The following is a 27,982-nucleotide window of genomic DNA, read 5'->3' on the forward strand; positions in this document are numbered from 1 at the left end:
TGCAGAAATTCTATGTCTAGAAATTCATATATAGCTGTATACATGTATAAAGATGTTCACATTGCAGCCTACCTGTAACAGAGGACAAAAACAAAAAACAAAACCCCAAACTGAAAACAACTAAAAGTCCATCAATATTGGACTGGTCATATAAATTATGTAATGTTATGCAGCTATTAAAGAGAATAGAATGGATGTATGCAAAAATTGACTGGGAAAATCACTATCCAAGACAGATTGTAGACTATGTATAGTATGCTGCTCTTATATAAAATACAGGATATCCGTTACGTATAAATACAGACAAGATACAAAAAGTGTGAATATAAGCATTTAAATATCTGAAACAACCACACAAGAAACTGGGAGAGTTGGACAGCTTTCCATGTCCCCTATTATTGGAATTCGGAAGGGTTCACACAAGAACTAATGGACCTCTGCTACCACCCTCCGGCTAAAGCGGGAATTGCAGCCATCAGAATCCTCTTTACTAATCAAGCGCCTCAGTCGGCCGGCGTGATGACGTCATCTCGACGAGCGGTGGCGCATGCGCAGTAGAAAGAGGTCCGCGAGCTGCGTGAGGTAACGCCTAGGTGCCTGTGGTTCGTGGCCTTGTGCTGGCACCGGGGCCGCCGGGTTGGCGACTTTGGCACTCTTGGCGTTGGGTGGGCGGCATATTGGGGGTCACATGAGCCAGTGGCATCATGCCCGCGGGCGCTGGGGTCAGGGTCGCGGATATTCTGGACGTTCGTCGGCCAAGAAGAAGGGCGGAAACCACATCCCGGAAAGGTAATACGCCTTGGCCCCTGGGCGTTGCCGGTGGAGCTCAGAGCCCCTGGGCCTGGGCTTCGTCTCTTGTGCTGTCGCCTGTCACAGTGGCCCCCGCGCGCTGGCCCGTCCGCGCTGTGCTAGGGGGGGTACTGGTCGTCTCGCGGCTCAGTTCACAGTAGCTGAAAGGGACAGTGTGTGATGTTCTGATTTCTCCCCATCGTTTTAAAAGGGAGGCTCTGGCCATTGCTCCTCGGGTAAAATGCAGGGGGACTGCTTTTTAAGTTGGGACTGTCAGTGTTGGGGACCCTCCTTAATTACCAGGATGGAATCCCCTTCAGTTCCTCAAGCTGTGTTGTTTAGGCACAGAAAATGTGAGTAATAGGAACTGGAACTAAGTTTGAGTGAAAAAACGCACCGGTACCGCCGAATTTTCCGTTGAAACAGTTGATTTGTTTTGTCTCTAGGAATTATAAAGGGCGTACTGTTGCTTCCTAACCGGTGTTACTTGAGAGATCTACCTCTGTACGTTCAAATGATTAATTTTGATGCTCATGTGTGCAGTAAACCCTTTAATTCCCTAAGACCTTCCTTTCCTCCATCTCATACCCCATTAAGCCCGCTTCAGTTTATCTCCTGAATTTCTTTTGAATCTGTCAGCTCTTCCTCAACATCCTAATACTGAACTTGCCTGTCTGTTGCAAGGAGGTCCTAACTAGTGTCCATATATCTTCCAATCCATTCTTCATACAAGAAACCTTAAAAGCAAGTTGGAACATTGCTCATAAACATCGCTCAGAAACATCGTTTTTTTTTTTTTTTTTTTTAGCGGTACGCGGGCCTCTCACTGTTGCGGCCTCTCCCGTTGTGGAGCACAGGCTTTGGACGCGCAGGCTCAGCGTCCATGGCTCACGGGCCCAGCCGCTCCGCGGCATGTGGGATCTTCCCGGACCGGGGCACGAACCCGTGTCCCCTGCGTCGGCAGGCGGACTCTCAACCACTGCGCCACCAGGGAAGCCCAGAAACATTGTTTTGAGAAGAGAAAACAAACTGTTGGCCTTTAAGACTCTGCGTGGTCTAGAATCCTCTGCTTCTCTGGCCCCATCTTGTGCCACTTTTGCCCTCACTTTCAATGCTTCAGATACACTGAATTAACCTTAGTTCTAACTCATCTTACAGAAGTCAGTTCAGATATTATTTTTCACTGTGATTCCTAGCATTAAGGAATTTTATTATCAGGTTTTGTATGAGGACTAAAAATAAACTGTGAAGTGAAAAAATTGAGTTTAAACTATTTCAGTCAACACTCATGTATTAATGATACCTTAGTATCCAACATCGGGCTAGGTTTTATTAGTGATACAGAAGTTCTGGTCATCTCTGGTTTTAGATATCCCTTATTTGTTGAGACCTTTGCATTGTTTTGTTACCTTTTATCTGTTTTCAAGATGGGACAACAGGAACAAGGGAAGTATAGGTTATTACTAGGTGGGGTTGATAAGTGGAGCAGCAAAATGCAAAGCAGAAAGAACAGGGACCTACCCTAGAGGGATATGATTTCCATTTTCAAGGCGCATTCATCCTATGCAGGGAGACAGCCTAACATAAAATTTGCCTAACAAAAAATATATTAACAGGTGGAAAGACTATCTCCCAGTTGGACAGCGGATGCCTGGGACTCGTTTCATTGCTTTCAAAGTTCCTTTAAAAAAGGTAAGCAAAAGTTAATACCATATGCTTCCAGAAATCTGAATTCACCATATAGATCCCTAGCTCTCAACCCCGTCGTACTCCATTTTCCCTATTTTTTAGCGAATACTTTTTAATACCTCCTTTACTATCCAGAATGGAATTCATAGATAAATACAACCTACTTTTGTACTTAATTAAAAAAACAATGTAATGCCCTAACTATAAATAAAGAATAAAGTAATTTCTAAGAAAGTAATAGGTATCTCAGTATGTAAATGTTTGGGGATGACTATACTAGAAATAAAGAAATAGTCACTTACTTGTACCATGAATGCAGTAAACTATGGACTTTGATTGATAATGATGTTTCAGTGTTGGTTCATGAATACTAACAATTGAAGCACACTGATATGGAATGTTGATAATGGGGAAGGCTGTGTGGGATGAAGGAGAGCGGATATAAGTGGGAACTGTGTACTCTTTGCTCAGTTTTGCTGTGAATCTCAAACTGCTCTAAAACTAGTCTACTAATTTAACAAAAAGTGTGTGTTGCTGACACTTGAATAACCAAAGAGATCAATGGAACAGGGTACATGTATAAGCCAAATACATGAAAGAATATTTAGCAGTGAAAGCCATCCTTCCTATATGTAGATATTCAAGAAGTATTTATTTCTGGCACTCTGCTTGGAGCTGGCAATACAGTGGTAGGCAAAATTGATGTGGTCCCTGCCTTCTGGGAGTTTACAGTCTGGTTAGGAGACCAACATGAAATAAACAAACCTAGAAATAAATATATAGAAGTGAACTTATTTTTTTCCTTCTAATCTCTCTGGAAGAAAGGATTGTAATATCGCTTGTAAATTCCAGAGGAGGAGACATTACTTTTAATCTCATATGTTAGCATCACAGGGTTTGAATAAATGGATAATATAATAAAGGATTTTAAACACATGTTCTTTCTTATTTTATTCTTTCTGACAGAGTTTTGAAAAGAATCTTGCTCCAGAAGAATGTTTTTCCCCCTTGGATCTTTTTAACAAAATCCAAGAACAGAATGAAGAACTTGGGCTGATAATTGACTTAACATATACTCGCCGCTATTATAAGCCAGAGGTAAATGGAACCCGTAATTGAAAATGACCTTCTTTCTGATACTGTAATAATTGATAGTAATTCAGTAGTTATCATCTTATGCTAAGGTGAATCCTGGCCTTCTTTCATGGGTTCAAAAAGGGAAGCTAGTGGTTTCCTTAAATACACATTTGTAATTGCTGTTTCAAAATGAGATTAAAGATATGAATTGAACTGTAGTATTTGGCAGTAGGCTCTAGATATGCTTAAGAAATTCTATAAGCTTCCATGTTCTATATTTTGAAAATGAAGTAAACTTTTAGTAAAAATAGTAGTAGTCTAAAAGGAAAGAAAGGTATGTCCATTATGTCTTTAGCACTTATTTTAAGCAGTTGCCTGAGCACGTTTAAGCATCACGGTAAAAGACAATTGTTCTCTAAGTTTTATGCTTTCTTTTCCTAATACCTTCTTATATAGTACAGAACCCATATATTCTCTTGGCCCATGTAGGACATTCCAGTGCAAAAGAATTATCCTTCTTCTGACCTGTTCCATGGCCTTGGGAGACAGTAACACCTAATGTTTGTTAATATTTGTATCAGTTTGCCATTTAGAAAGTTCTTTCACATGCATTGACTTAGTTAATCTTCACAACAATCCTTTGCTGTTGAAGTGGAAGTAGTACTGATATCTCCTGCTGAGTGCTTACTCTGCACTAAGCTCAGAGGATAGACAACTACAATTACTAATTTTACAGACGATGAAACTGACTCTCGGAAAAGGAAGAATTGAAATTTCAACTCAGTTATTCCTCTTTATTTTTATTGTGGTAAAATATAGATAAATAGTATCTGTTTTAACCATTTATAAATATGCAGTTCAGTGGCATTAGTTACAGTCACAGTGTTGTGTAACCATCACCACTGTCTATAATCAAAACTTTTTCATCATCCTCAACAAAAACTGTAACCATCAAACAGTAACAACCCCATTTTCCCTCCCACCAGCCCTTAGTAACCTCTATTCTATTTTCTGTCTCTATGAATTTGCCTATTCTAGGTACCTCGTGTAAGTGGAATCTACAGTATTTGTCCTTCTATGTCTGGCTTATTTCACTAAACCTAGTGTTTTCAAGGTTCATCCATGTTATAGCATGTAACAAAATGCCACTCCTTCTTTGGCTTAATAAATCCCACTATGTGTATATACCATAATTTCTTATTCATCGGTTGATTGACACTTGGTTGTTTTCCACCTTGTAGGTATTGTGAATCATGCTGCTATGGTCATTGGTGTACAGATATTTGTTCAAATCCCTGCTTTCAGTTCTGTTAGATGTGCAGCGTAGGTAGTAGCAGAGTTGTTGGATCATACGGTAGCTCTACGCTTAACCTTTGAGAAAGTGCCAGACTGTTTTCTACAGTGTCGTCTTGTTTTTAAACAATTATCACAAATTTTAAGCATATACAAAAGTATAAAAATACTGTGAGTGTTCCTTGTATACCCATGAACTTATCCAGCTTTCTTATTTACCAACTGATGGCTGTCATGTTTTATCTATACCCCCACCTGTTTCACCCCATTCCATATTATCTTGAAGCAGCTCCGAGACAGCATGTAATTACACCTGTACGTTTTTGGTACGTGCATTTAAAATATAGGACTTTTATTCCTTAATATCATTTTTTAATATTAAATACCCAGGGAGTGCTCAAATTTGCAGTTGTCTCCTAAACGTCATAAAAAATTGTTTATAAGAATTTTGAATTAGATCCAAATAAGGTCCACACTTTGCCGTGGATGGTTAGGTCTCTGAAGTCTTGTTTAATCTATAGGTTCTCCTTCCATGTCTCTCTCACTTTTTTTTTCCTCCTTGAATTTTGTTTTTAAAGAAACCAGGTAATTTGTCCCATCTAGATGTCGATGATTACATTCCATGTGTTGGTAACATATTCTTCAGTCCCTTTATTTCCTGTAACTTGGTAGTTGGTCTGAATGAAGCTTGCATGTTTTGTTTTGGCAAGACAGTTTCATAGGTGATGATGTGTTCTTCCATGGAGACATATATAATTGTGTCTTTCTGTGGTATTAGCAGTCACTGATGATTCATACCTACATCCATTAATTCAGTTGAGGCTTCAAAGAATGGTGAATTCTGTTGTTCTTTTTTTCACTTATTAGCTGGATATATTTGTACGAGGAGAAGATTCCCCTCATCAGCTGTTTGGTTGCCCAGTTGTAGAGGCATGATTCTCTTCTTTTATTTAACAGGTTTCAAAATAATGAGTTGATTCACAAATATCCTCCAGTGGTGACCAGTTTTGTAAAATTTTATTTATTCCTATCACCGTGGACTCCGTTACAGTTATTATTCTAACTGAGGCCCTATCTTTGGCCAGTTGGAGCTTCTCAGTGACTCCTGAGTCCTTTTGAAATGACATCAGTTGTTTCTAGACTTTTTCAGTGCTCAGAGCTAGGAATTACGTATGTTTGTTTTTAATATAAAATATATCATAGGTTCATACTGCTACTTTCCATTTATTTTCAGAACTACAGAATTTTCACTTATCCTTTTCTGTCTTCTATTGATAGTCTACTTTCTCCCACCCCAAGAATACCAGTTCTCAACAATGCCTGAAATTTGCTCTGTTTCTTAATTCGAATCCAAGTTCTTCTGACTGTATTCTACTACTCTACTTAAATCACAGCCGCTTTATGCCCTTGAAATGTAAGATAGAACATAAATGTAGGTAGAACTGTTTATATCATTTTGAGTTACATGTACATTCATTCACATAGATTTGCTTTTCCTTTTGCATGCCTGGTAACTGTCCGTTCTGCAGTTTTAATGAAAACCAAGTGATAATTACTGGTTAAAGCAGCTTTGGAAAAAATGACTCTTATCAGAATGACTGACATACTAAGTTTAATGTACTCTCCTGGTTTATATTCTGCCTTCTCTAATTAATTTTTTATTCTTTCCCTACAAAGGAAATAATACATATTTTCATGGTTTTGCCTTATAGGACTTACCAGAAACTGTTCCTTATTTAAAAATTTGTACAATTGGGCATCAGGTGCCAGATGATGACACTATTTTTAAATTCCAGTGTGCTGTTAATGGGTTTTTGAAGGAAAATAAAGATAATGGTGAGTTGTTGTTTTGTTTTTTTTTTCCTTTACCTGAACTTTGGTATGCATTTTGAGTGGGGTTGGGGATTTTTAACATTTTTAATAGTTCTGACATTAGTGTCAAGTTGTGTTTGGTAACATTAAGGTGGAAATGTCAGATGGTGCTAATAGAGTACGGTGTTTTTCCTGTTTATGGTCACAATTTAGTTTAGTTTGGAAAGTGATTTTTGTGAGAAATATCAACTGAACTAGCTTACTTATCTGTTTTTTAAAACTTTGAATGGAAAAATACATTAAAAAAATGTTCTTTTGTCCTATTTATTGGTTGAGAGGTGGAAGAAAAGGTTAAGACTCTCAGGTTCTTAGCGTATATAAAAAAGAAAACCAAAAGCGAAGTTTTGGAGTGAGACAGATCCCTAGAAGCAAAACAAAAGAGAGTGGACCAGAAGAGGGGCTTCCTCATCATATATGTGTTTAAGATATTTTTGCCGCTTTTACACTTCGGGTGCAAGTGAGGAAGAACACTACCACCTCTTATTCTTATCTTCAGACAGGAAGAACTTAAAAGGCTGGTGTTTTCTTGTTTCTGCTTTAAGATCTACTCTGTTGATAGTAGGTCTTAATAGCGTGTGAATTTTAAGGATCCACTTGCCTTTTTCTAGCATCTAACTGTCAGAAGGAACATGGTATTTGCCATGTTTTAAGACTGAGGAATCTTTTGTCTTTGGAACACCACTGACGCCCATGTGAAAGTGTTCATTTTGTCCTCTTTCTAAATTTAGCCTGAGGAGTGTGCACTTTATTAAATAAATATAACAGACAGTAAATATTCCGTGTATATATAAAATGATGCACATATATACATAAAACAGGGAGTAGGGGAGAAGGAATAGAGATGGAGGTGGGAAGATAGGGGATAGGAGGTGAGAGAGGAGGGCGAGACTGGAATTTCAAGATAAATTTTCATTCTGTAACCTGGTTGCTTAATGCAGGTACTAGCTCTTAAATATCTTCAGCCCTATTCACAGATCTTTCCTATACTTTAGCTTTAAAACTTGAGAGGCTTGGTCTTGCCTGTGATAACCAGGGTGTCTAGAAAGGAGGCAAATTATCTGATTTGTTTAAACTGTAGTCACAGAAATGTTACCTCTTAAGATGTTAGGGCGCAGCTGCTGGCCTACTCACTTCCTCCAGGCTCCTTTGTGTGTGTTCTGTCTGTTCCACGTGGGCTAGTAGATCCTTACAAGTGCATGAGAACACGTTTGTAAACCTTGATTGTTCACATGTTATACCAAGTGTAGTCCATTGCATATGCTGACTCCTCTGTGGGTCTTCTGCATGCAGTGGGCCAACTTCACCATGCTGTCTGCCATTGCAGTCTCAGGACCTTAGTTATGATCCATTGGTGACTTTCCTCTGCTGTAAGGCCCTCCCACAGGTGCCAGGCTCACTGATAATGAGGAGGAGACTATACTATGCACTCCCTAGAATTGGTAGAGACTCAGAAAATAAATTGTTTCAGTGAACACCGAGAGCCTCATAGGTTTGTTGTTAGGGCACGGGGATACAGAGGTGAGTAGAAGTCTTTGTTCAGTAGCAACTTACAGTTATCTAGGAAGAGAAACATGTAGTGAGTATAAGTGGGTTAATTATGATAAAAGAATCAAGTGCAGCAGGAATATAGAGGAGAAATTGAGGAAGGCCTGACTGAGGAGACAGCGTTTGAGCTGGGCTTGGGGGAAGAGGATTTTGCCGGAATGAGGAAAGGACAGCCCAGGTATTGGGGACAGGTACAGAAGGCACAGGGCTTGAACTTGTGCTCTGGAGGGGCAGCCTCTGGTGTGACTAGAGGGTAGTGTGAAAGGGCAAAGAAGTCATACACTGATTTTCAGCAAATATTTGTATAACACCTTCTAAGTTGAAGGAACTGTTCTAGGAAGTAGGAACAGAACAAAGTTCTTGCCCTTACGTACTTTCCATTCTAGTGGGGGAGAGAGATAAATAAATAAGTAAATACATGGAGTGTCAAGTGGCGGTAAATGCTTTGGAGAATAACAAAAGAAGATGAAGAGGTGAGGGAATGTGGTAGGTGATCAGGGAAGTCCCCTCTATTAAGATGTCGATTGAGCAGAGCCTTGAAGTGAGAAGCCATTGGCTATCTGGGAGAGTGGAGATGGGGTGGGAGGGTGTGTTCTGGGAGAGTGGAGATGGGGTGGGAGGGTGTGTTCTGGGAGAGTGGAGATGGGGTGGGAGGGTGTGTTCTGAAGCAGAAGGAATAGTAGGTGCAAAGTCCCTGAGGCACGACTGTGCTTGGCATGTTTGAGGAATAGTAAGGCAGCCAGTATGGCTGGACAGGGGAAAGTGAGTGAGGGCAGGGCAGTAGAGAATGAGATCAGGGGAGGCTGGCGGGGCAAAGGAGGGAGGTGGATGATGTAGGTCCTTGTAAGTCATAGTTTGAACTTATAATTCAGTTGGAGAGACACACTGATATTTGTTTATAAAGAGTTCTCAATGCTATGCTAAAAACTTGGGCTTTATTCTGTACTAAGTGAAGATTTTTAAGCAACAGGGCAATCCAGCCAAGTTTATATTTTAGAAAGATAACATCTTCCATGTGGAGGATCAGTTGAAATAAAAGAGATTGCTAGAATTGCAGGGCGGTAGTAATCCAGGCAGGAGATGACAAATGCCAGACACCACCTAGTCACAGACATACCTTTTGCAGAGATCAGCTACGTGTTGTTGTTTTTTATTTACTTTCTCTTATAATTTTTTTTAAGTGCTGGACCACGAAACGCTGTGGCGTAGTTGGAAAAATCTGAGACTCGATTCTAGTCTTTTTTCTGTTGGCCTGCTGTGCAGCTTGGGCTTACGTCTCAAGCCTTACTTTTTCATTGTGAAATAAGAACAGTGCTACTTAACCAAGGTCTCCACAGGCACATAGACCCGTGGCGTGTGAGGAGCAGTGAATGAGAGAAGGAATGGAAGTGCTTTGGGACCCCAAGAGCCCTTCAGAAACCGTTTGTACTTTTTAATATTGAGCATTAAAAGTGAAGGCATTCCATTTGTTTCACTCAAAAACAAATTCTCTTCTTCTGATAGCCTGTTTTTTTTTTTCCACCCCCTTTTTCTATAGTCAAATCAGTTCCTGATGGGCATTCTCCAGTCCACACTATTGCATCTGATTGGAGGCTATGCAAAATTTCCCAGAGACAATGAATTTTGACTTTATAGTAGTTAATTCTTTATAGTACATTCCTTCAAAAACACTCCTTTCTTCAGAGTTTTTCCTTTTCAGGATAGTGGTAGTGTTGTGGTAATTAATAAATGCTACTCTTCAGAAAATTGTATAACTTTTTTGTAGTGTATCTACTTCGCTTACTTAATTCCATATTCCCTGTTTTATAGACAGACTTATTGGTGTCCACTGTACCCATGGTTTAAACAGGACTGGCTACCTCATCTGCAGGTGAGTTGCAACCCCAAGAGGCAGACCATGTTTAAATTGTTCTGTTTGCAATAGTAATGTAAGCTAATGTAAGCTGAATGCAAAAAATGCAGTCAGAAGGGCTTCCCTGGTGGCGCAGTGGTTGAGAGTCCACCTGCTGATGCAGGGGACGCAGGTTCGTGCCCCAGTCTGGGAAGATCCCTACATGCCGCGGAGCGGCTGGGCCCGTGAGCCATGGCCGCTGAGCCTGCGCGTCTGGAGCCTGTGCTCTGCAACGGGAGAGGCCACAACAGTGAAAGGCCTGCGTACTGCAAAAAAAAAAAAAAAAAAAAATGCAGTCAGAGAAATGTATGAAGTTTAAGGCAATTTTGCCCCCTACTCAGAGGTTACCACCAGTAATAATTTAGCACATATTTTTTCAGACGTAAAAAATGCAGATATAAGCATATACAATGGTCCCTTGGTATCTGCAGGGGATTGGTTTTAGGGCTCCCCATAGATACCAAAATCCTCAGATGCTCAAGTCCTGTATGTAAAATGGTGTAGTATAGTCGGCCTCCCATATCTGCAGGATATGGAACGGTTGGATATACAGAACTGACAGTACATGTGATTTAATGGTATAGTATTTAGACATTCTGGTTTATAATTTAATATATGGTGGACATCTTCCTATGAAAATATTTGGAGACCTCATTCTTATTTATTTATTAATATGTTTTTTCCCAAATTTGCTTTATGTAGTTGGATATAAATTAATGAACAAAAACTTAAGCAAGATACATGTAACAATTTAATAGAAACTGATACTCTAATTCTTTCAATTTTTCTCAAACTCATCATGGGGCTTGTAAGAAAATTAACCAACATGGATACTACTACAGTTGAATGTCAAATCTTTAAGTGCTTATGACATACTAAATTCTTCTATAATGCACTTATGAAGAACCCTTCAAGAGACTTGTGTTTTGTATGTAGAAAAGTGTTAAGAGTCAAATATTCAACTCAGTATAAAATAGTAAGAAACACTTCTGATTTGTTAGGTTGAGATTGCTTCTCCTTTTACTAATGAATGATTTTTTTAGCTATAATATCACTGAGCTGAACAAATATGTCACCTTTGAGTACATAAGGAAAAATAAACACATGCTAAATGGGTAAAACATTACAACTACATCTTTAGTAGCCCATCTGTACTTCTAACACTTCAGAAGCTTAGAGATTCAGAGTGTTCTTACATTAATTGCAAGAAAAGTATAAAGGAGAAATTCCTTCTTTTTTGAGATCACAACTGTGAAGTCATGATTATACAAATTCTGCATTTGTGTGCAAAACATGAAACACATTTATCTTAATTCTCCCTGCTTACAATTGTCAGTCAACTAGCAGGACTTTCCTTCCAAGAAACAGACAGATGTGTTTTATATAACTTCAGTAACCTCAGCACTACAATAAGAAGACATGCAGTATCCTTTTGCTGTGGTTGAAGACAACAGGGAGGGAGGTCACAGGAAAGAATAAATCAAAATTGTTACAACTGAGAAACGTTTGTCAGTTTAACCATGGTGCCACTTTCATTTTTACATAAGCATGTTGGCATAACTCAAGCTCAATAAATCAGAATTCTTAATATTTAAAATTTACCTTAACTTTTAATTATCACCATGTTAACAACCAAAATAATCAGATGAAACACATAAGAAAGGGTAATGTTAAACCCCACTTTACTAGAGTTAGTTTCTGGACACATTAACTCATTTTTTTATAGAAGAGGGACAATGAATCTCAGTTTGCTTACAAGCTAGGAGATCACTCTGCATTTCTTAACTGCAAACAAATATAGCACTTGTAACAGGTTATAAATAAAATGGTTTTCAAGCACAGAGCCAGCCCTAACAGTAATAGTACACTATTTAAAAAGACCTAAGGCAATGAATTCCATTTCCAATGGAAAAAATGAATCATATGGTCTTGGACAAACAATTCTGATGGTTTACTTAACAGTCACTTAGTAGTTCTTCCTTGCTCATAGAACTTTATGATTTTTTAGAGGAGTGAAGCATTCAGCTTTAGTGGATAAATCCTTGTTAGCCTAAGACAGTCATTATTATATGCCTCTTTGCCATGAATTGTCTTATGAATGGTCATATCAGTCTGTTTTGGCAAATGAGTAATTAGGGGAAGGCTGTTACTGTGCTTATGAGAATGATATTTTTCTCTGAAGAAAGATAAATATGCATTAGGAAAATGACCATTTGGACTCTTTTTCTGCTTCCTCCTTGTTTTGTGAGAATATGATACTTGGTTTTACCGCAGCCATCTTGTGACCATGAGATGATTATATGCCAATAACGACAAATGGTAGATTAGAAAGAACCAGCAAAGACAGAAAACAGCAACATCAATAGTAACAACAATCACAGCAAAAGAACAATGGGACCTTAACTTGTGGAGTTCCTATAAAATAAAAAATAAATGCTCTATGTTTATTCTAAAAAAAAAAGAACTGTGCAAACAAGCTTAAAACTACTTTTTTTGTGCCAATGTTATAAAATGTAGCTTTTAATAAAACCTTGACCCAAATGCCAGCAACTTCAGAAAAGAATTTGGGTAGGGGGAAGAAGAAAGTTATCTCACTTAGGAAAAACAACCACTATCTGTATCCTAATCTTCGACACAATTTAAACATATATAGCTGCTGTAACACTTTATACAATTCCTATGTACTAGAGCAATAATAAGATCTAAATACAATTATATTTTTAAACACTGGGTGAAGGCTTTACATAAAAATAGCATCCTACTTTTCCCCATAAATTTCTAAAATATCACGTACTTTTCCCCAACATCTGCAGCCGTTTAGGAATTTTTAGGAAACTTTCATGCATTATCTTAATTCCTAATCCCTGGATCTTTGGGCTCAACGAGAAAAGATCAAAACCACCAAAAATGATGGTTCACTTGAAGTCAGGTGAGAGACACTGGCTCAGTTAGTCTCGTAGGACAAAAGCAGTGCTGCATCAACTGTCTCCATGCAGGAGGGGCCCGTGAAGGATCTCGTCAGCCAGTCATCTGTACAGCCCAGGTGATCTGCATACACAGCAGAAATCAAATTGGGTTGTCATAAACAAAGTCCATCACACAGATCACACACTCCTGGATCTTTTTTTCTAATATTTATTTTATTTATTTATTTATTTGGTTGCACCGGCTCTTAGTTGCAGGCAGTGGGCTCCTTAGTTGTGGCATGCAAACTCTTAGTTGCGGCATGCGTGTGGGATCTAGTTCCATGACTAGGGAACGAACCCAGGCCCCCTGCATTGGGAGTGCGGGGTCTTTAGCCAGTGCACCACCAGGGAACTAGAGAGAGGCTTTTTTTCTGATCCATTTCTTCCAGGGTCATAAACTCCTTTAGGCTGATGCTGTATGAGGCCTATTCTTTCCTATTTTGTTCCTCTCAGCTGAGTTGCTAGGCGAGTCTGGCTAGGTGTTGGATGATAGACCAAAACTGGAACTTAATCCAGATACGACAGCAGCGGCTCCTGATCCAGCTCCGTCCCCTTGCCGAAGCTAGCCCAGTCGGACTGAGACTTGTGAGGCAGGGAGATGTCATCCGAAGTGGGGGACTTAAGGCATTTCCCCATCTTCCGGGGCTTGAGTGTGTGATCTGTGTGCTGTTTTGACAGTCTTCCAACCTCATTCTTTTTTAAAATAATTAATTAATTTATTTATTATTTTTATTTATTTTTGACTTTTAAAAATTTATTTTTTATACAGCAGGTTCTTATTAGTTATCTGTTTTATACATATTAGTGTATATATGTCAATCCCAATCTCCCAGTTCATCTCACCACCACCGACCCCCGCCCTGCCTCGCTTTCCCACCTTGGTGTCTATACGTTTGTTCTCTACATCTGTGTCTCTATTTCTGCCTTGCAAACCGGTTCATCTGTACCATTTTTCTAGATTCCACATATAGGCATTAATATACAATATTTGTTTTTCTCTTTCTGACTTAGTTCACTCTGTATGACAGTCTCTAGGTCCGTCCACGGACCTTTGTCCTTTCATCTGTCGATGGGCATTTAGGTTGCTTCCATGACCTAGCTATTGTGAATAGTGCTGCATTGAACATTGGGGTGCATACGTCTTTTTGAATTATGGTTTTCTCTGGGTATATGCCCAGCAGTGGGATTGCTGAGTCATGGTAATTCTATTTTTACTTTTTAAGGAACCTCCATACTGTTCTCCATAGTGGCTGTATCAGTTTACATTCCCACCAGCAGTGCAAGAGGGTTCCCTTTCCTCACACCCTCTCCCGCATCTGTTGTTTGTAGATTTTCTGATGATGCCCATCTAACCGGTGTAAGGTGATACCTCATTGTAGTTTTGATTTGCATTTCTTTAATAATTAGTGATGTTGAGCAGCTTTTCATGTGCCCTGTGGCCATCTGTATGTCTTCTTTGGAGAAATGTCTATTTAGGTCTTCTGCCCATTTTTTGATTGGGTTGTTTGTTTTTTTAATAATGAGCTGCATGACCTATTTATATATTTTGGAGATTAATCCTTTGTCTGTTGATTCGTTTGCAAATATTTTCTCCCATTCTGAGGGTTGTCTTTTCATCTTGTTTACACTTTGCTGTGCAAAAGCTTTTAAGTTTCATTAGGTCCCATTTGTTTATTTTTTTTTTAAGGCTGCATTTTTCCTTTGCTTACTGATGAACATATAAAAGTCCGAAGTTTTTGATATTATAAAACATCAAAGTAATGAACCTTGCTGTGTGAACACCTTTGAATATATATGCTTTGTCTCAGTTAACTTCACTCAGAATGGGACTTCTGCATCAAAGAGTTGGTGCCCTTATGCTTTTTGTGGTTGTTGCTACACTGTACCAATTTATGGTTGTTCATGCAGGAAATACTTATTGAGCATGTGTTATGTTGAAGCACTGTGCTGGGTGCTAGCAAAAAGACTTGTGACATTTTGTGAGTAAAGAGACTTGACCTGCCCTTTGTGAATTCTAACAGTCCAGAGAGGGAATAGATATTCAAGAATCATACTCTGCATGTAGAATTACAACTCTGACAAGTGCCAAGGAGAGGAACATGGTACCATGAGAGCATATTTTAGGGAGGATTTGATCTCATCATGGAGATTAGAGAAGGTTTATTTAGGGATGTTTCAGCTGATATCTGAAGGATGAGTAGGTATTAAGCAGATAGGGACGTTGGAGAGAGATTTCTGAGCATAAGGAATAGCAAAAGACCCTATAAGAGGAAAGCATATGGTGTGTTGGAGGAACTGGCCAGGAAGGTGGGGCTGTTGGGGGAGCATGTGATTATAATGGAGCTACAAGTGTGGGCAGGAGCTCGATTGTGCAGGCTTATGTTTAAGGTTTCAGACTTTAATAGAAAACCATTGAACTTTTTTTGTTGAAGGTGAGTGTGTGCAACATACCCAATTGCATTTTCAACCTATCATTTTGCTACCGAGTGGAGAATACACCGCAGGGAGAAAGTGGAAGCGAGGAAACAAGTTAGGAGACTTTTGTAGAAATTGGGCATAATGGTGGCTTGGACCAGGGTATGGTGGTCATTTTGGTGGAAAGATGTGGACAGATTCTAGAGGTATGTAGGCAGTATCATTGTTAGCACTGGTGGTGGGTTGAGGATGAGGGCGAGGGAGAAATAGCTGTCAGTGATGGTGATTCCTAAGTTTCTGGCTCCTATGGTTGGTTAGATAGGGTTTTTTAGATATGATGTTAATATTTATCCTAATTTGTCTTTTGTTATTTGTTGGTTCTTGATGAATACTCTGTCATATTAAGTCTCCTGTTTTGAGTGTACAAAGCATTTTGATCAAAACTGAGTGTTAAAAAAAAAAACAAAACTGAGTGTTGTATGTTATCAGATAACTTTTTAACATCTGCCAGTTTGGTCATGTATTTTATTCTCTTTCATTTATTAATTAAATTATTGTATTAATGTAAATAATTATATTAATAGATTTTCTAAAGTTGTGTTATCCTTGCATCCTTGGAATAAAGCCTTTTTGTAATCATGGTATATATCATTCTTTAATAATTATTGATTAGATGTGCTGATACTTTCTTAGGATTTTTATATCTATATTTGTAAAGCGAAATTGGACCTTTTTTGCAAAACCTTGATTTTCTTTTCTTTTTATTTACAAATGACTCGAATTTTGTTGTTTTGTAGATATTTGATTGATGTAGAAGGCATGTGGCCAGATGATGCAATTGAATGTAAGTATAAGGGTTGTCACTACTTTTCCGTTTTTATAAAATTTGAAGGTAGAAGTGTAGGGGAATTTCTTAAGTTTTGGAAAAAGAGAAAAGTTTGTAATTCATTTGTTCAGACATAAGATAACCGTTTACCAAAAGTTTTGAAAGGGATGTATCTGGAAATAGCGAGATATAACAGCCTGAATAATTAGTCAGTGGATTTCAGCATTTTTTTTCTTTTTTTAATTTATTTAATTAATTTATTTATTTTTGGCTGCATTGGGTCTTCGTTGCTGTGCGGGCTTTCTCTAGTTGCAGCGAGCGGGGGCTACTCTTTGTTGCGGTACGCGGGCCTCTCATTGCAGTGGCTTCTCGTTGAGGAGTATGGGCTCTAGGCACACAGGCTTCAGTAGTTGTGGCACGTGGGCTTCAGTAGTTGTGGTGCATGGGCTTAGTTGCTCCGTGGCATGTGGGATCTTCCCAGACCAGGGCTCGAACCCCTGTCCACTGCATTGGCAGGTTGATTCTTAACCACTGTGCCACCAGGGAAGTCCCTGGATTTCATCTTTAATCTGCTTTCTCTGGGAAAGATTTGCTTTTTGTACAGTTATCTCTAACAATTCATCCGTTCCTCAGTATTCAATAGGAGCCGTGGACATTGCTTAGAAAGACAAAACTACATTGAAGACCTTCGGAATGGTCCCATCAGAAAGTAAGTTGCATTTTATATGTGATATTTGTGGTTAGGAAGATCTATTTTTATATAATTTAAGCTGCACATATCCCTTCTTCTTATAGCTTGTTTACTTGCTCGAGGAAGCCTAAACAAATAGGAATGGGGGGAGGATGGAATTGTTATTTTCACGGGCCAAAATATAGTCACTAAATTGGCTACTGAATTTGCAGACCAGTAATATTTTGTGGAAACATTCTGTTTGAGGAATCGGGATTCCAGTGTATCCAGAACAAGTGGTTTTGAAGACTCAGCGCGTATGATGGAACCAGTTCGCACAGCTAATAAGTCTGTTAACCAAGGACTGAAGTATAACCTACATCAGACCCCAGGTTACCCAACATCTCGGCATTTCCGTACCCAGACCCAAGATTCGCAGCAATCAGAAAGGTATCTCTGCTTTCCCTTTTTCTAGAATTGAAATAGAAATTAATATTATAAATTAGTGCAAACACATTATAATGTGAAGAACTGGTGTTTTCTTGCTGATCAGTGTCAACCAGGAGGTATTGTTTGTTCCATATTTTGCATTTAGGGCTGGAAAATCAAGTACAGGAGGGGGAATAGGTGATTTTTCAGAGGCAGTTGGGAAGAGGACTTAGAAATTTTCATTGATTCTTAAACTTAGTTTAAGCCAATAATTTGATGTGAGTGTCAGAAAGGATCTTACATTCTTAGGCTGCAGTAATAGTGGTATAGTTTTCAGAATAAAGAAGGTTGCTTTATTTAAAGAGTAAATACAAATTATAGGGAAAATGGTAAAATTCCAGTAGAGAAACTTGCAAAGGGGTTGAACATATAAATCACAAACATACTTTTACATGGGAAACAGGAAAAACCTCAGTACAATTAAACAATACTTTTTGCTATTTTGCTATTAATTTAGCAAGTTTTTGACAAGGTAGTCCAGTGTATTGATTGTCAGGCTGGACTTGGGTTTGCATCCTGGCTCTGCTGTTCACCCTGTATGTGATCTTTTTTTCTTTTTTAACATCTTTACTGGAGTATAATTGCTGCAATGAACATTCTGGTACACGACTCTTTTTGAATTATGGTTTTCTCAGGGTATATGCCCAGTAGTGGGATTGCTGGGTCATAGGGTAGTTCTCTTTGTAGTTTTTTAAGGAACCTCCATACTGTTCTCCATAGTGGCTGTACCAATTCACACTCCCACCAGCAGTGCAAGAGTGTTCCCTTTTCTCCACACCCTCTCCAGCATTTATTGTTTCTAGATTTTTTGATGATGGCCATTCTGACCAGTGTGAGATGATATCTCATTGTAGTTTTGATTTGCATTTCTCTAATGATTAGTGATGTTGAGCATTCTTTCATGTGTTTGTTGGCAGTCTGTGTATCTTCTTTGGAGAAATGTCTATTTAGGTCTTCTACCCAATTTTGGATTGGGTTGTTTTTTTCTTATTGCGCTGCATGAGCTGCTTATAAATTTTGGAGATTAATCCTTTGTCAGTTGCTTCATTTGCAAATATTTTCTCCCATTCTAAGGGTTGTCTTTTGGTCTTTTTTTTTTTTTTCTTTTTTGTTACATCTTTATTGGACTACAATTGCTTTACAATGGTGTATTAGTTTCTGCTTTATAACAAAGTGAATCAGTTATACATATACATATGTTCCCATATCTCTTCCCTCTTACGTCTCCCTCCCTCCCACCCTCCCTACCCCACCCCTCCAGGCAGTCACAAAGCACTGAGCTTGATCTCCCTGTGCTATGCAGCTGCTTCCCACAAGCTATCTACCTTACGTTTGGTAGTGTATATATGTCCATGCCTCTCTCTCACTTTGTCACAGCTTACCCCTCCCCCTCCCCATATCCTCAAGTCCATTCTCTAGTAGGTCTGTGTCTTTATTCCTGTCTTACCTCTAGGTTTTTCATGACATTTTTTTCTCTTCAATTCCATATATATGTGTTAGCATACGGTATTTGTCTTTCTCTTTCTGACTTACTTCACTCTGTATGACAGACTCTAGGTCTATCCACCTCATTACAAATAGCTCAATTTCGTTTCTTTTTATGGCTGAGTAATATTCCATTGTATATATGTGCCACATCTTCTTTATCCATTCATCTGATGATGGACACATAGGTTGTTTCCATCTCCGGGCTATTGCAAATAGAGCTGCAATGAACATTTTGGTACATGACTCTTTTTGAATTATGGTTTTCTCTGGGTATATGCCCAGTAGTGGGATTGCAGGATCATATGGTAGTTCTATTTGTAGTTTTTTATTTTTTATTTTTTTATTTTTTTATTTTTTATTTTTGTGATACAAGGGCCTCTCACTGTTATGGCCTCTCCCGTTGCAGAGCACAGGCTCCGGACGTGCAGGCTCAGCGGCCATGGCTCATAGGCCCAGCCGCTCCACGGCATGTGGGATCTTCCCGGACTGGGACATGAACCCGTGTCCCCTGCATCGGCAGGCGGGCTCTCAACCACTGCGCCACCAGGGAAGCTGCTATTTGTAGTTTTTTAAGGAACCTCCATACTGTTCTCCACAGTGGCTGTATCAATTCACATTCCCACCAACAGTGCCAGAGGGTTCCCTTTTCTCCACACCCTCTCCAGCATTTATTGTTTCTAGATTTTTTGATGATGGCCATTCTGACTGGTGTGAGATGATATCTCATTGTAGTTTTGATTTGCATTTCTCTAATGATTAATGAAGTTGAGCATTCTTTCATGTGTTTGGTGGCAGTCTGTATATCTTCTTTGGAGAAATGTCTATTTAGGTCTTCTATCCATTTTTGGATTGGGTTGTTTGTTTTTTTGTTATTGAGCTGCATGAGCTGCTTATAAATTTTGGGGATTAATCCTTTCTCAGTTGCTTCATTTGCAAATATTTTCTCCCATTCTGAGGGTTGTCTTTTGGTCTTGTTTATGGTTTCCTTTGCTGTGCAGAAGCTTTGAAGTTACATTAGTTCCCATTTTTAAATTTTTGTTTTTATTTCCATTTCTATAGGAGGTGGGTCAGAAAGGATCTTGCTGTGATTTATGTCATAGAGTGTTCTGCCTATGTTTTCCTCTAAGAGTTTGATAGTTTCTGGCCTTATATTTAGGTCTTTAATCCATTTTGAGCTTATTTTTGTGTATGGTGTTAGGGATTTGATCTAATCTCATACTTTTTTTTTTTTTTTTTTGGGGTACACGGGCCTCTCACTGTTGTGGCCTCTCCTGTTGCGGAGCACAGGCTCCAGACGCGCAGGCTCAGCGGCCATGGCTCACAGGCCTAGCTGCTCCGCGGCATGTGGGATCTTCCCAGACTGGGGCACGAACCCGTTTCCCCCGCATCGGCAGGCAGATTCTCAACCACTGCGCCACCAGGGAAGCCCTAATCTCATTCTTTTAATTGTACCTGTCCAGTTTTCCCAGCACCACTTATTGAAGCGGCTGTCCTTTCTCCACTGTACATTCCTGCCTCCTTTATCAAAGATAAGGTGACCATATGTGCGTGCGTTTATCTCTGGGCTTTCTATCCTGTTCCATTGATCTATCTTTCTGTTTTTGTGCCAGTACCATACTGTCTTGATTACTGTAGCTTTGTAGTATAGTCTGAAGTCAGGGAGCCTGATTCCTCCAGCTCCGTTTTTCATTCTCAAGATTGCTTTGGCTATTCGCGGTCTTTGTGTTTCCATACAAATTGTGAAATTTTTTGTTCTAGTTCTGTGAAAAATGCCAGGGTAGTTTGATAGGGATTGCATTAAATCTGTAGATTGCTTTGGGTAGTAGAGTTATTTTCACAATGTTGATTCTTCCAATCCAAGAACATGGTATATGTCTCCATCTATTTGTATCATCTTTAATTTCTTTCATCAGTGTCTTATAATTTTCTGCATACAGGTCTTTTGTCTCCTTAGGTAGGTTTATTCTTAAATATTTTATTCTTTTTGTTGCAGTGGTAAATGGGAGTGTTTTCTTGATTTCACTTTCAGATTTTTCATCATTAGTGTATAGGAATGCCAGAGATTTCTGTGCATTTATTTTGTATCCTGCTACTTCACCAAATTCATTGATTAGCTCTAGTATTTTTCTGGTAGCATCTTTAGGATTCTCTATGTATAGTATCATGTCATCTGCAAACAGTGACAGCTTTACTTCTTTTCCAATTTGGATTCCTTTTATTTCCTTTTCTTCTCTGACTGCTGTGGCTAAAACTTCCAAAACTATGTTGAATAAGAGTGGTGAGAGTGGGCAACCTTGTCTTGTTCCTGATCTTAGTGGAAATGCTTTCAGTTTTTCACCATTGAGGACGATGTTGGCTGTGGGCTTGTCATATATGGCCTTCATTATGTTGAGGAAAGTTCCCTCTATGCCTACTTTCTGCAGGGTTTTTATCACAAATGGGTGTTGAATTTTGTCAAAAGCTTTCTCTGCATCTATTAAGATGATCATATGGTTTTTCTCCTTCAACTTGTTAATATGGTTTATCACATTGATAGATTTGTGTATATTGAAGAATCCTTGCATTCGTGGAATAAACCCCACTTGATCATGGTGTATGATCCTTTTAATGTGCTGTTGGATTCTGTTTGCTAGTATTTTGTTGAGGATTTTTGCATCTATGTTCATCAGTGATATTGGCCTGTAGTTTTCTTTCTTTGTGACATCCTTGTCTGGTTTTGATATCAAGGTGACGGTGGCCTCGTAGAAGGAATTTGGGAGTGTTCCTCCCTCTGCTATATTGTGGAAGAGTTTGAGAAGGATAGGTGTTAGCTCTTCTCTAAATGTTTGATATAATTCGCCTGTGAAGCCATCTGGTCCTGGGCTTTTGTTTGTTGGAAGATTTTTAATCACAGTTTCAATTTCAGTGCTTGTGATTGGTCTGTTCATATTTTCTATTTCTTCCTGATTCAGTCTTGTCAGGTTGTGCATTTCTAAGAATTTGTCCATTTCTTCCAGGTTGTCCATTTTATTGGCATAGAGTTGCTTGTAGTAATCTCTCATGATCTTTTGTATTTCTGCAGTGCCAGTTGTTACTTCTCCTTTTTCATTTCTAATTCTATTGATTTGAGTCTTCTCCCTTTTTTTCTTGATGAGTCTGGCTAATGGTTTATCAATTTTGTTTATCTTCTCAAAGAACCAGCTTTTAGTTTTATTGAACTTTGCAGTCGTTTCCTTCATTTCTTTTTCATTTATTTCTGATCTGATCTTTATGATTTCTTTCCTTCTGCTAACTTTGGGGTTCTTCTTGTTCTTCTTTGTCTAATTGCTTTAGGTGCAAGGTTAGGTTGTTTATTCGAAATGTTTCCTGTTTCTTAAGGTAGGATTGCATTGCTATAAACTTCTCTCTTAGAACTGCTTTTGCTGCATCCCATAGATTTTGGGTCATCGTGTCTCCATTGACATTTGTTTCTAGGTATTTTTTAATTTCCTCTTTGATTTCTTCAGTGATCACCTCGTTATTAAGTAGTGTATTGTTTAGCCTCCATGTGTTTGTATTTTGTACAGATCTTTTCCTGTAATTGATATCTAGTCTCATAGTGTTGTGGTCGAAAAAGATACTTGATACAATTTCAATTTTCTTAAATTTACCAAGGCTTGATTTTTGACCCAAGATATGATCTATCCTGTAGAATGTTCCATGAGCACTTGAGAAAAATGTGTATTCTGTTGTTTTTGGATGGAATGTCCTATAAATATCAATTAAGTCCATCTTGTTTAATGTATCATTTAAAGCTTGTGTTTCCTTATTTATTTTCATTTTGGATGATCTGTCCATTGTTGAAAGTGGGGTATTAAAGTCTCCTACTATGAATGTGTTACTGTCGATTTCCCCTTTTATGGCTGTTAGTATTTGCCTTATGTATTGAGGTGATCCTATGTTGGGTGCGTAAATATTTACAATTGTTATATCTTCTTCTTGGATCGATCTCTTGATCATTATGTAGTGTTCTTCTTTGTCTCTTGTAATAGTCTTTATTTTAAAGTCTATTTTGTCTGATATGAGAATTGCTACTCCAGCTTTCTTTTGGTTTCCATTTGCATGGAATATATTTTTCCATCCCCTTACTTTCAGTCTGTATGTGTCTCTAGGTCTGAAGTGCACCTCTTGTACCCAGCAAATATATGGGTCTTGTTTTTGTTATCCATTCAGGCAATCTGTGTCTTTTGGTGGGAGCATTTAGTCCATTTACATTTAGGGTAATTATCGATATGTATGTTCCTATTCCCATTTTCTTAATTGTTTTGGGTTTGTTATTGTAGGTCTTTTCCTTCTCTTGTGTTTCTTGCCTAGAGAAGTTCATTTAGTAGTTGTTGTAAAGCTGGTTTGGTGGTGCTGAACTCTCTCAGCTTTTGCTTGTCTGTAAAGCTTTTAATTTCTCCATCCAATCTGAATGAGATCCTTGCTGGGTAGAGTAATCTTGGTTGCAGGTTCTTCTCCTTCATCACTTTAAATATGTCCTGCCAGTCCCTTCTGGCTTGCAGAGTTTCTGCTGAAAGATCAGCTGTTAACCTTATGGGGATTTGCTTGTGTGTTATTTGTTGTTTTTCCCTTGCTGCTTTTAATATGTTTTCTTTTTATTTAATTTTTGACAGTTTGATTAATATGTGTCTTGGCGTATTTCTCCTTGGATTTATCCTGTATGGGACTCTCTGTGCTTCCTGGACTTGATTAACTATTTCCTTTCCCATATTAGGGAAATTTTCAACTATAATCTCTTCAAATATTTTCTCAGTCCCTTTCTTTTTCTCTTCTTCTTCTGGATCCCCTATAATTCGAATGTTGGTGCATTTAATGTTTTCCCAGAAGTCTCTGAGACTGTCCTCATGTCTTTTCATTCTTTTTTCTTTATTCTGCTCTGCAGTAGTTATTTCCACTATTTTATCTTCCAGGTCACTTATCCGTTCTTCTGCCTCAGTTATTCTGCTATTGATCCCATGTAGAGTATTTTTAATTTCATTTATTTTGTTGCTCATCATTGTTTGTTTCCTCTTTAGTTCTTCTAGGTCCTTGTTAAATGTTTCTTGCATTTTGTCTGTTCTATTTCCAAGATTTTGGATCATCTTTACTATCATTATTCTGAATTCTTTTTCAGGTAGATTGCCTATTTCCTCTTCATTTGTTAGGTCTGGTGTGTTTTTATCTTGCTCCTTCATCTGCTGTGTTTTTCTGTCTTCTCATTTTGCTTATCTTGCTGTGTTTGGGGTCTCCTTTTTGCAGGCTGCAGGTTCGTAGTTCCCATTGTTTTTTGTGTCTGTCCCCAGTGGCTAAGGTTGATTCAGTGGGTTGTGTAGGCTTCCTGATGGAGGGGACTAGTGCCTGTGTTCTGGTGGATGAGGCTGGATCTTGTCTTTCTGGTGGGCAGGTCCACGTCTGGTGGTGTGTTTTGGGGTGTCTGTGGACTTACTATGATTTTAGGCAGCCTCTCTGCTAATGGGTGGGGTTGTGTTCCTGTCTTGCTAGTTGTTTGGCATAGGATGTCTAGCACTGTACCTTGTTGGTCGTTGAGTGAAGCTGGGTGCTGGTGTTGAGATGGAGATATTTGGGAGATTTTCGCCGTTTGATATTATGTGGAGCTGGGAGGTCTCTTGTGGACTAGTGTCCTGAAGTTGGCTCTCCCACCTCAGAGGCACAGCACTGACTCCTGGCTGGAGCACCAAGAGCCTTTCACCCACACAGCTCAGAATAAAAGGGAGCAAAAGTAGAAAGAAAGAAGGGAGGGAGGGAGGAGGGAAGGAAGGAAGAAAAGAAAGAAAGAAGATAAAGTACAATAAAATAAAGTAAGATAAAATATAATAAAGTTATAAAAATAAAAAAATAATTAAGAGGAGAAAAGAAAAAATAATGGACGGATAGAACCCTAGGACAAATGGTGGAAGCAAAGCTATACAGACAAAATTTCTCACAGAAGCATACTCCTACACACTCACAAAAAGAGGAAAAGGGGAAAAAATCATAAATCTTGCTCTCAAAGTCCACCTCCTCAATATGGGATGATTCGTTGTCTATTCGTGTATTCCACAGATGCAGGGTCCATCAGGTTGATTGTGGAGCTTTAATCTGCTGCTTCTGAGGCTGCTGGGAGAGATTTCCCTTTCTCTTCTTTGTTCTCACAGCTGGCAAGGGCTCAGCTTTGGATTTGGCCCTGCCTCTGTGTGTAGGTCGCCGTAGGGCGTCTGTTCTTCGCTCAGACAGGATGGGGTTAAAGGAGCCGCTGAATCGGGGGCTCTGGCTCACTCAGGCTGGGGGGAGGGAGGGGCACGGAGTGCGGGGCGAGCCTGCGGCGGCAGAGGCCAGCGTGACGTTGCACCAGCCTGAGGCGTGCCGTGCGTTCTCCCGGGGGGGGGGGGGGGTTGTCGCTGGATCCCAGGACCCTGGCAGTGGCGGGCTGCACAGTCTCCCCGGAAGTGGGGTGTGGATAGTGACCTGTGCTCGCACACAGGCTTCTTGGTGGCGGCAGCAGCAGCCTTAGCGTCTCATGCCAGTCTCTGGGGCCCGCGCTTTTAGCCTCGGCTTGCGCCCATCTCTGGAGCTCCTTTAAGCAGCGCTCTTAATCCCCTCTCCTCGTGCACCAGGAAACAAAGAGGGAAGAAAAAGTCTCTTGCCTCTTCGGCAGCTCCAGACTTTTACCCGGACTCCCTCCCAGCTAGCCGTGGTGCACTAACCCCCTGCAGGCTGTGTTCACGCTGCCAACCCCAGTCCTCTCCCCTCGCTCTGACCGAAGCCCAAGCCTCAACTCTCAGCCCCGCCTGCCCCGGCGGGTGAGCAGACAAGCCTCTTGGGCTGGTGAGTGCCGGTCGGCCCTGATCCTCTGTGCGGGAATCTCCCTGCTTTGCCTTCCACACCCCTGTTGCTGTGCTCTCCTCCGTGGCTCCGAAGCTCCCCCGTCCGCCACACGCAGTCTCCACCCACGAAGGGACTTCCTCGGGTGTGGAAACCTTTCCTCTTTCACAGCTCCCTCCCACCGGTGCAGGTCCCATCCCTATCCTTTTGTCTCTGTTTATTCTTTTTTCTTTTGCCCTACCCAGGTATGTGGGGGGTTTCTTGCCTTTTGGGAGGTCTGAGGTCTTCTGCCAGCGTTCAGTAGGTGTTCTTTAGGAGTTGTTCCACGTGTAGATGTATTTCTGGTGTATCTGTGGGGAGGAAGGTGATCTCCGCGTCTTACTCTTCCACCATCTTCCCAGAAGCCCCCCTGTATATGCTCTTGAGTAAGATCTCTAAATTCCTATTTTATTATCAGTTAGATGGAAATTTTAATAATATTATAAATAAAATTTTAATAACATATACCTTGGGATTGTTGTAGATTATTACATGAGTTAATAAAGTACTTTAGCACATTGTAAACTTTCAGTTTTCAAAAAGATATTTTGGCATTTTTAGCAGATGTAAACATTTCAAAAAGGTTGCTTGTATTGCCAGGGCACTAAAAAATGGTATAGCCCTTTTGAAACATAACTGTAATAGCCATAAAAATGTTCATACCTGGTAATTCCACCATGAGGTTACAGAAATACTTAAAAATATGGAAAAATCTACGTGCATTTAATCATTCAGCACATTTCTCAAACTCCCTACTATGTATCAGACTCTGGACTAGATGCTTAGGATACAGTTGTATATGTTCTGGGATGTTAATCCCAGCATTATTTACAGTAGTGGAAAAATTGGTAGCAGCTTGCATTTCTAATGATGAAGAATAGCTAAGTAAATTATTATATCCATACTATGATATTTTATAAAACCATTGAAAGTGATAGCTTACTTATGATAAGTGAAAATAATAGGTTATGATTCAGCAGTCAAAAAAAGATGCTAGGGGGAAAAAGACCAAAAGTAAATATTAACCAGTTTACTTAGATTAAGTGGGATTGAGGGGTTTTTGGGGGTGTTTGCTTTTCTCAGATTTCCAAATTTTCTTTTGTATGATTGTATTAGATTTACTGATGTTGCTTTTGAAACAATTAAATTTTAATTTTCCAAATTTGCTGCATGTGCCAAGGTTAGAATTTCTACATTTTATAATTAATTTATATATGTATTTACTTATGAAGTGAAAGTAGGTTCCTGGTTTCAAAAATAAATAGCTTATTCTGTTTCATGTCAACCTTGCCACACTTGGAGAGAATGTATCTGATTAGCATAGTATGGGCATTTATAGGGAAAGATGGAAAGGCTTCTGGGAACCTACAGTGTGCCAAGGCATTGTGGTGGGTAATTGAAGTATATCATCTTAATTTACCTTCAAAAAATCCATGAAGATGGAAGGTATTATTAGCTCTATTTTATAAAGAACTACGAAATCCAAAGATTAAGCAATTTTATCTGCTAAAATCACGCAGGTAGAAAACAGTAGAACCAGAGTATCTATGTATAATTTTATAAAGCTTATTATATATATTTATTAAACTAATAATGGTGTATTACTTTTGTTTTGTTTAAGAAAATTTTCACAGAATCAGAACATTTACCAGAGAGGCCATATTCCTCCTCCTGGTCCCCACGGAGAGGACTGTTTACACAGGAGGTACTCTTGGAATGTAAAGCCAAATGGCAGTCAAGCAGCGCAGAACAGAAGGTGGTATCCTGGCAGTTACTACAGACTACCCTATCCAACCTATTATAGATGGACCAAGTGACACAAGCCTACCCTGGAAATCTACCTGGAGACAGAACAGGACCGAAGACAGCCAGAGTGACTTTTTATAAAATCAGGTCAAATGAGGTTTACAATCTATTTTAGTGCTCCCTTATGTGTTCAAGCTTAAGGAAAAATTATATTGATACTTAGCTCCGCTGATAAATTTGCAGTATTTACAACAGTGAAGGAAATAATCTGTCATTCCAGTCTTAAATTTTTTTAAAGGCGGATGATATTTTAGAACTGGTAAAAGTAATAAAGAACATCCCTTGTAAATTATTTTTAAAAATTC

The 27,982-nt window shown here is 39.2% G+C and overlaps 1 protein-coding gene and 1 pseudogene across 2 annotated transcripts; one reads left to right on the forward strand and one right to left on the reverse strand.

The window, feature by feature from the left end:
- Positions 1-548: 548 nt before the first annotated feature.
- LOC101290319 (RNA/RNP complex-1-interacting phosphatase) lies at positions 549-27,982 on the forward strand. 2 transcript variants are annotated; one of them, XM_033400515.2, is made up of 9 exons: positions 549-789; positions 2,406-2,481; positions 3,445-3,576; positions 6,561-6,684; positions 10,075-10,135; positions 16,335-16,381; positions 16,997-17,072; positions 17,295-17,483; positions 27,493-27,982. In XM_033400515.2, exons 1-9 carry the CDS (start codon positions 689-691, stop codon positions 27,686-27,688), a joined length of 1,002 nt encoding a protein of 333 aa, XP_033256406.2. In that variant the 5' UTR covers positions 549-688; the 3' UTR covers positions 27,689-27,982. The 2 variants fall into 2 exon arrangements, with proteins under 2 accessions (XP_033256406.2, XP_004277129.2); XM_004277081.3 differs by having other exon boundaries at positions 551-789; positions 17,301-17,483.
- LOC101269244 (RING finger protein 11-like) lies at positions 12,236-13,773 on the reverse strand (annotated as a pseudogene).

Source organism: Orcinus orca, chromosome 13, assembly GCF_937001465.1.
Source record: "Orcinus orca chromosome 13, mOrcOrc1.1, whole genome shotgun sequence".
NCBI classification, from domain to species: Eukaryota; Metazoa; Chordata; class Mammalia; order Artiodactyla; family Delphinidae; genus Orcinus; species Orcinus orca.

Bases quoted from the DNA above. Each gene is read 5' to 3' on its own strand.
- LOC101290319 (XM_033400515.2), top strand. From the start codon at position 689: ATGAGCCAGTGGCATCATGCCCGCGGGCGCTGGGGTCAGGGTCGCGGA. The intron at 16,382-16,996 runs GTAAGTATAAGG...TCCGTTCCTCAG, and splicing joins GCCAGATGATGCAATTGAAT to TATTCAATAGGAGCCGTGGA. The intron at 17,073-17,294 runs GTAAGTTGCATT...GGAAACATTCTG, and splicing joins CGGAATGGTCCCATCAGAAA to TTTGAGGAATCGGGATTCCA.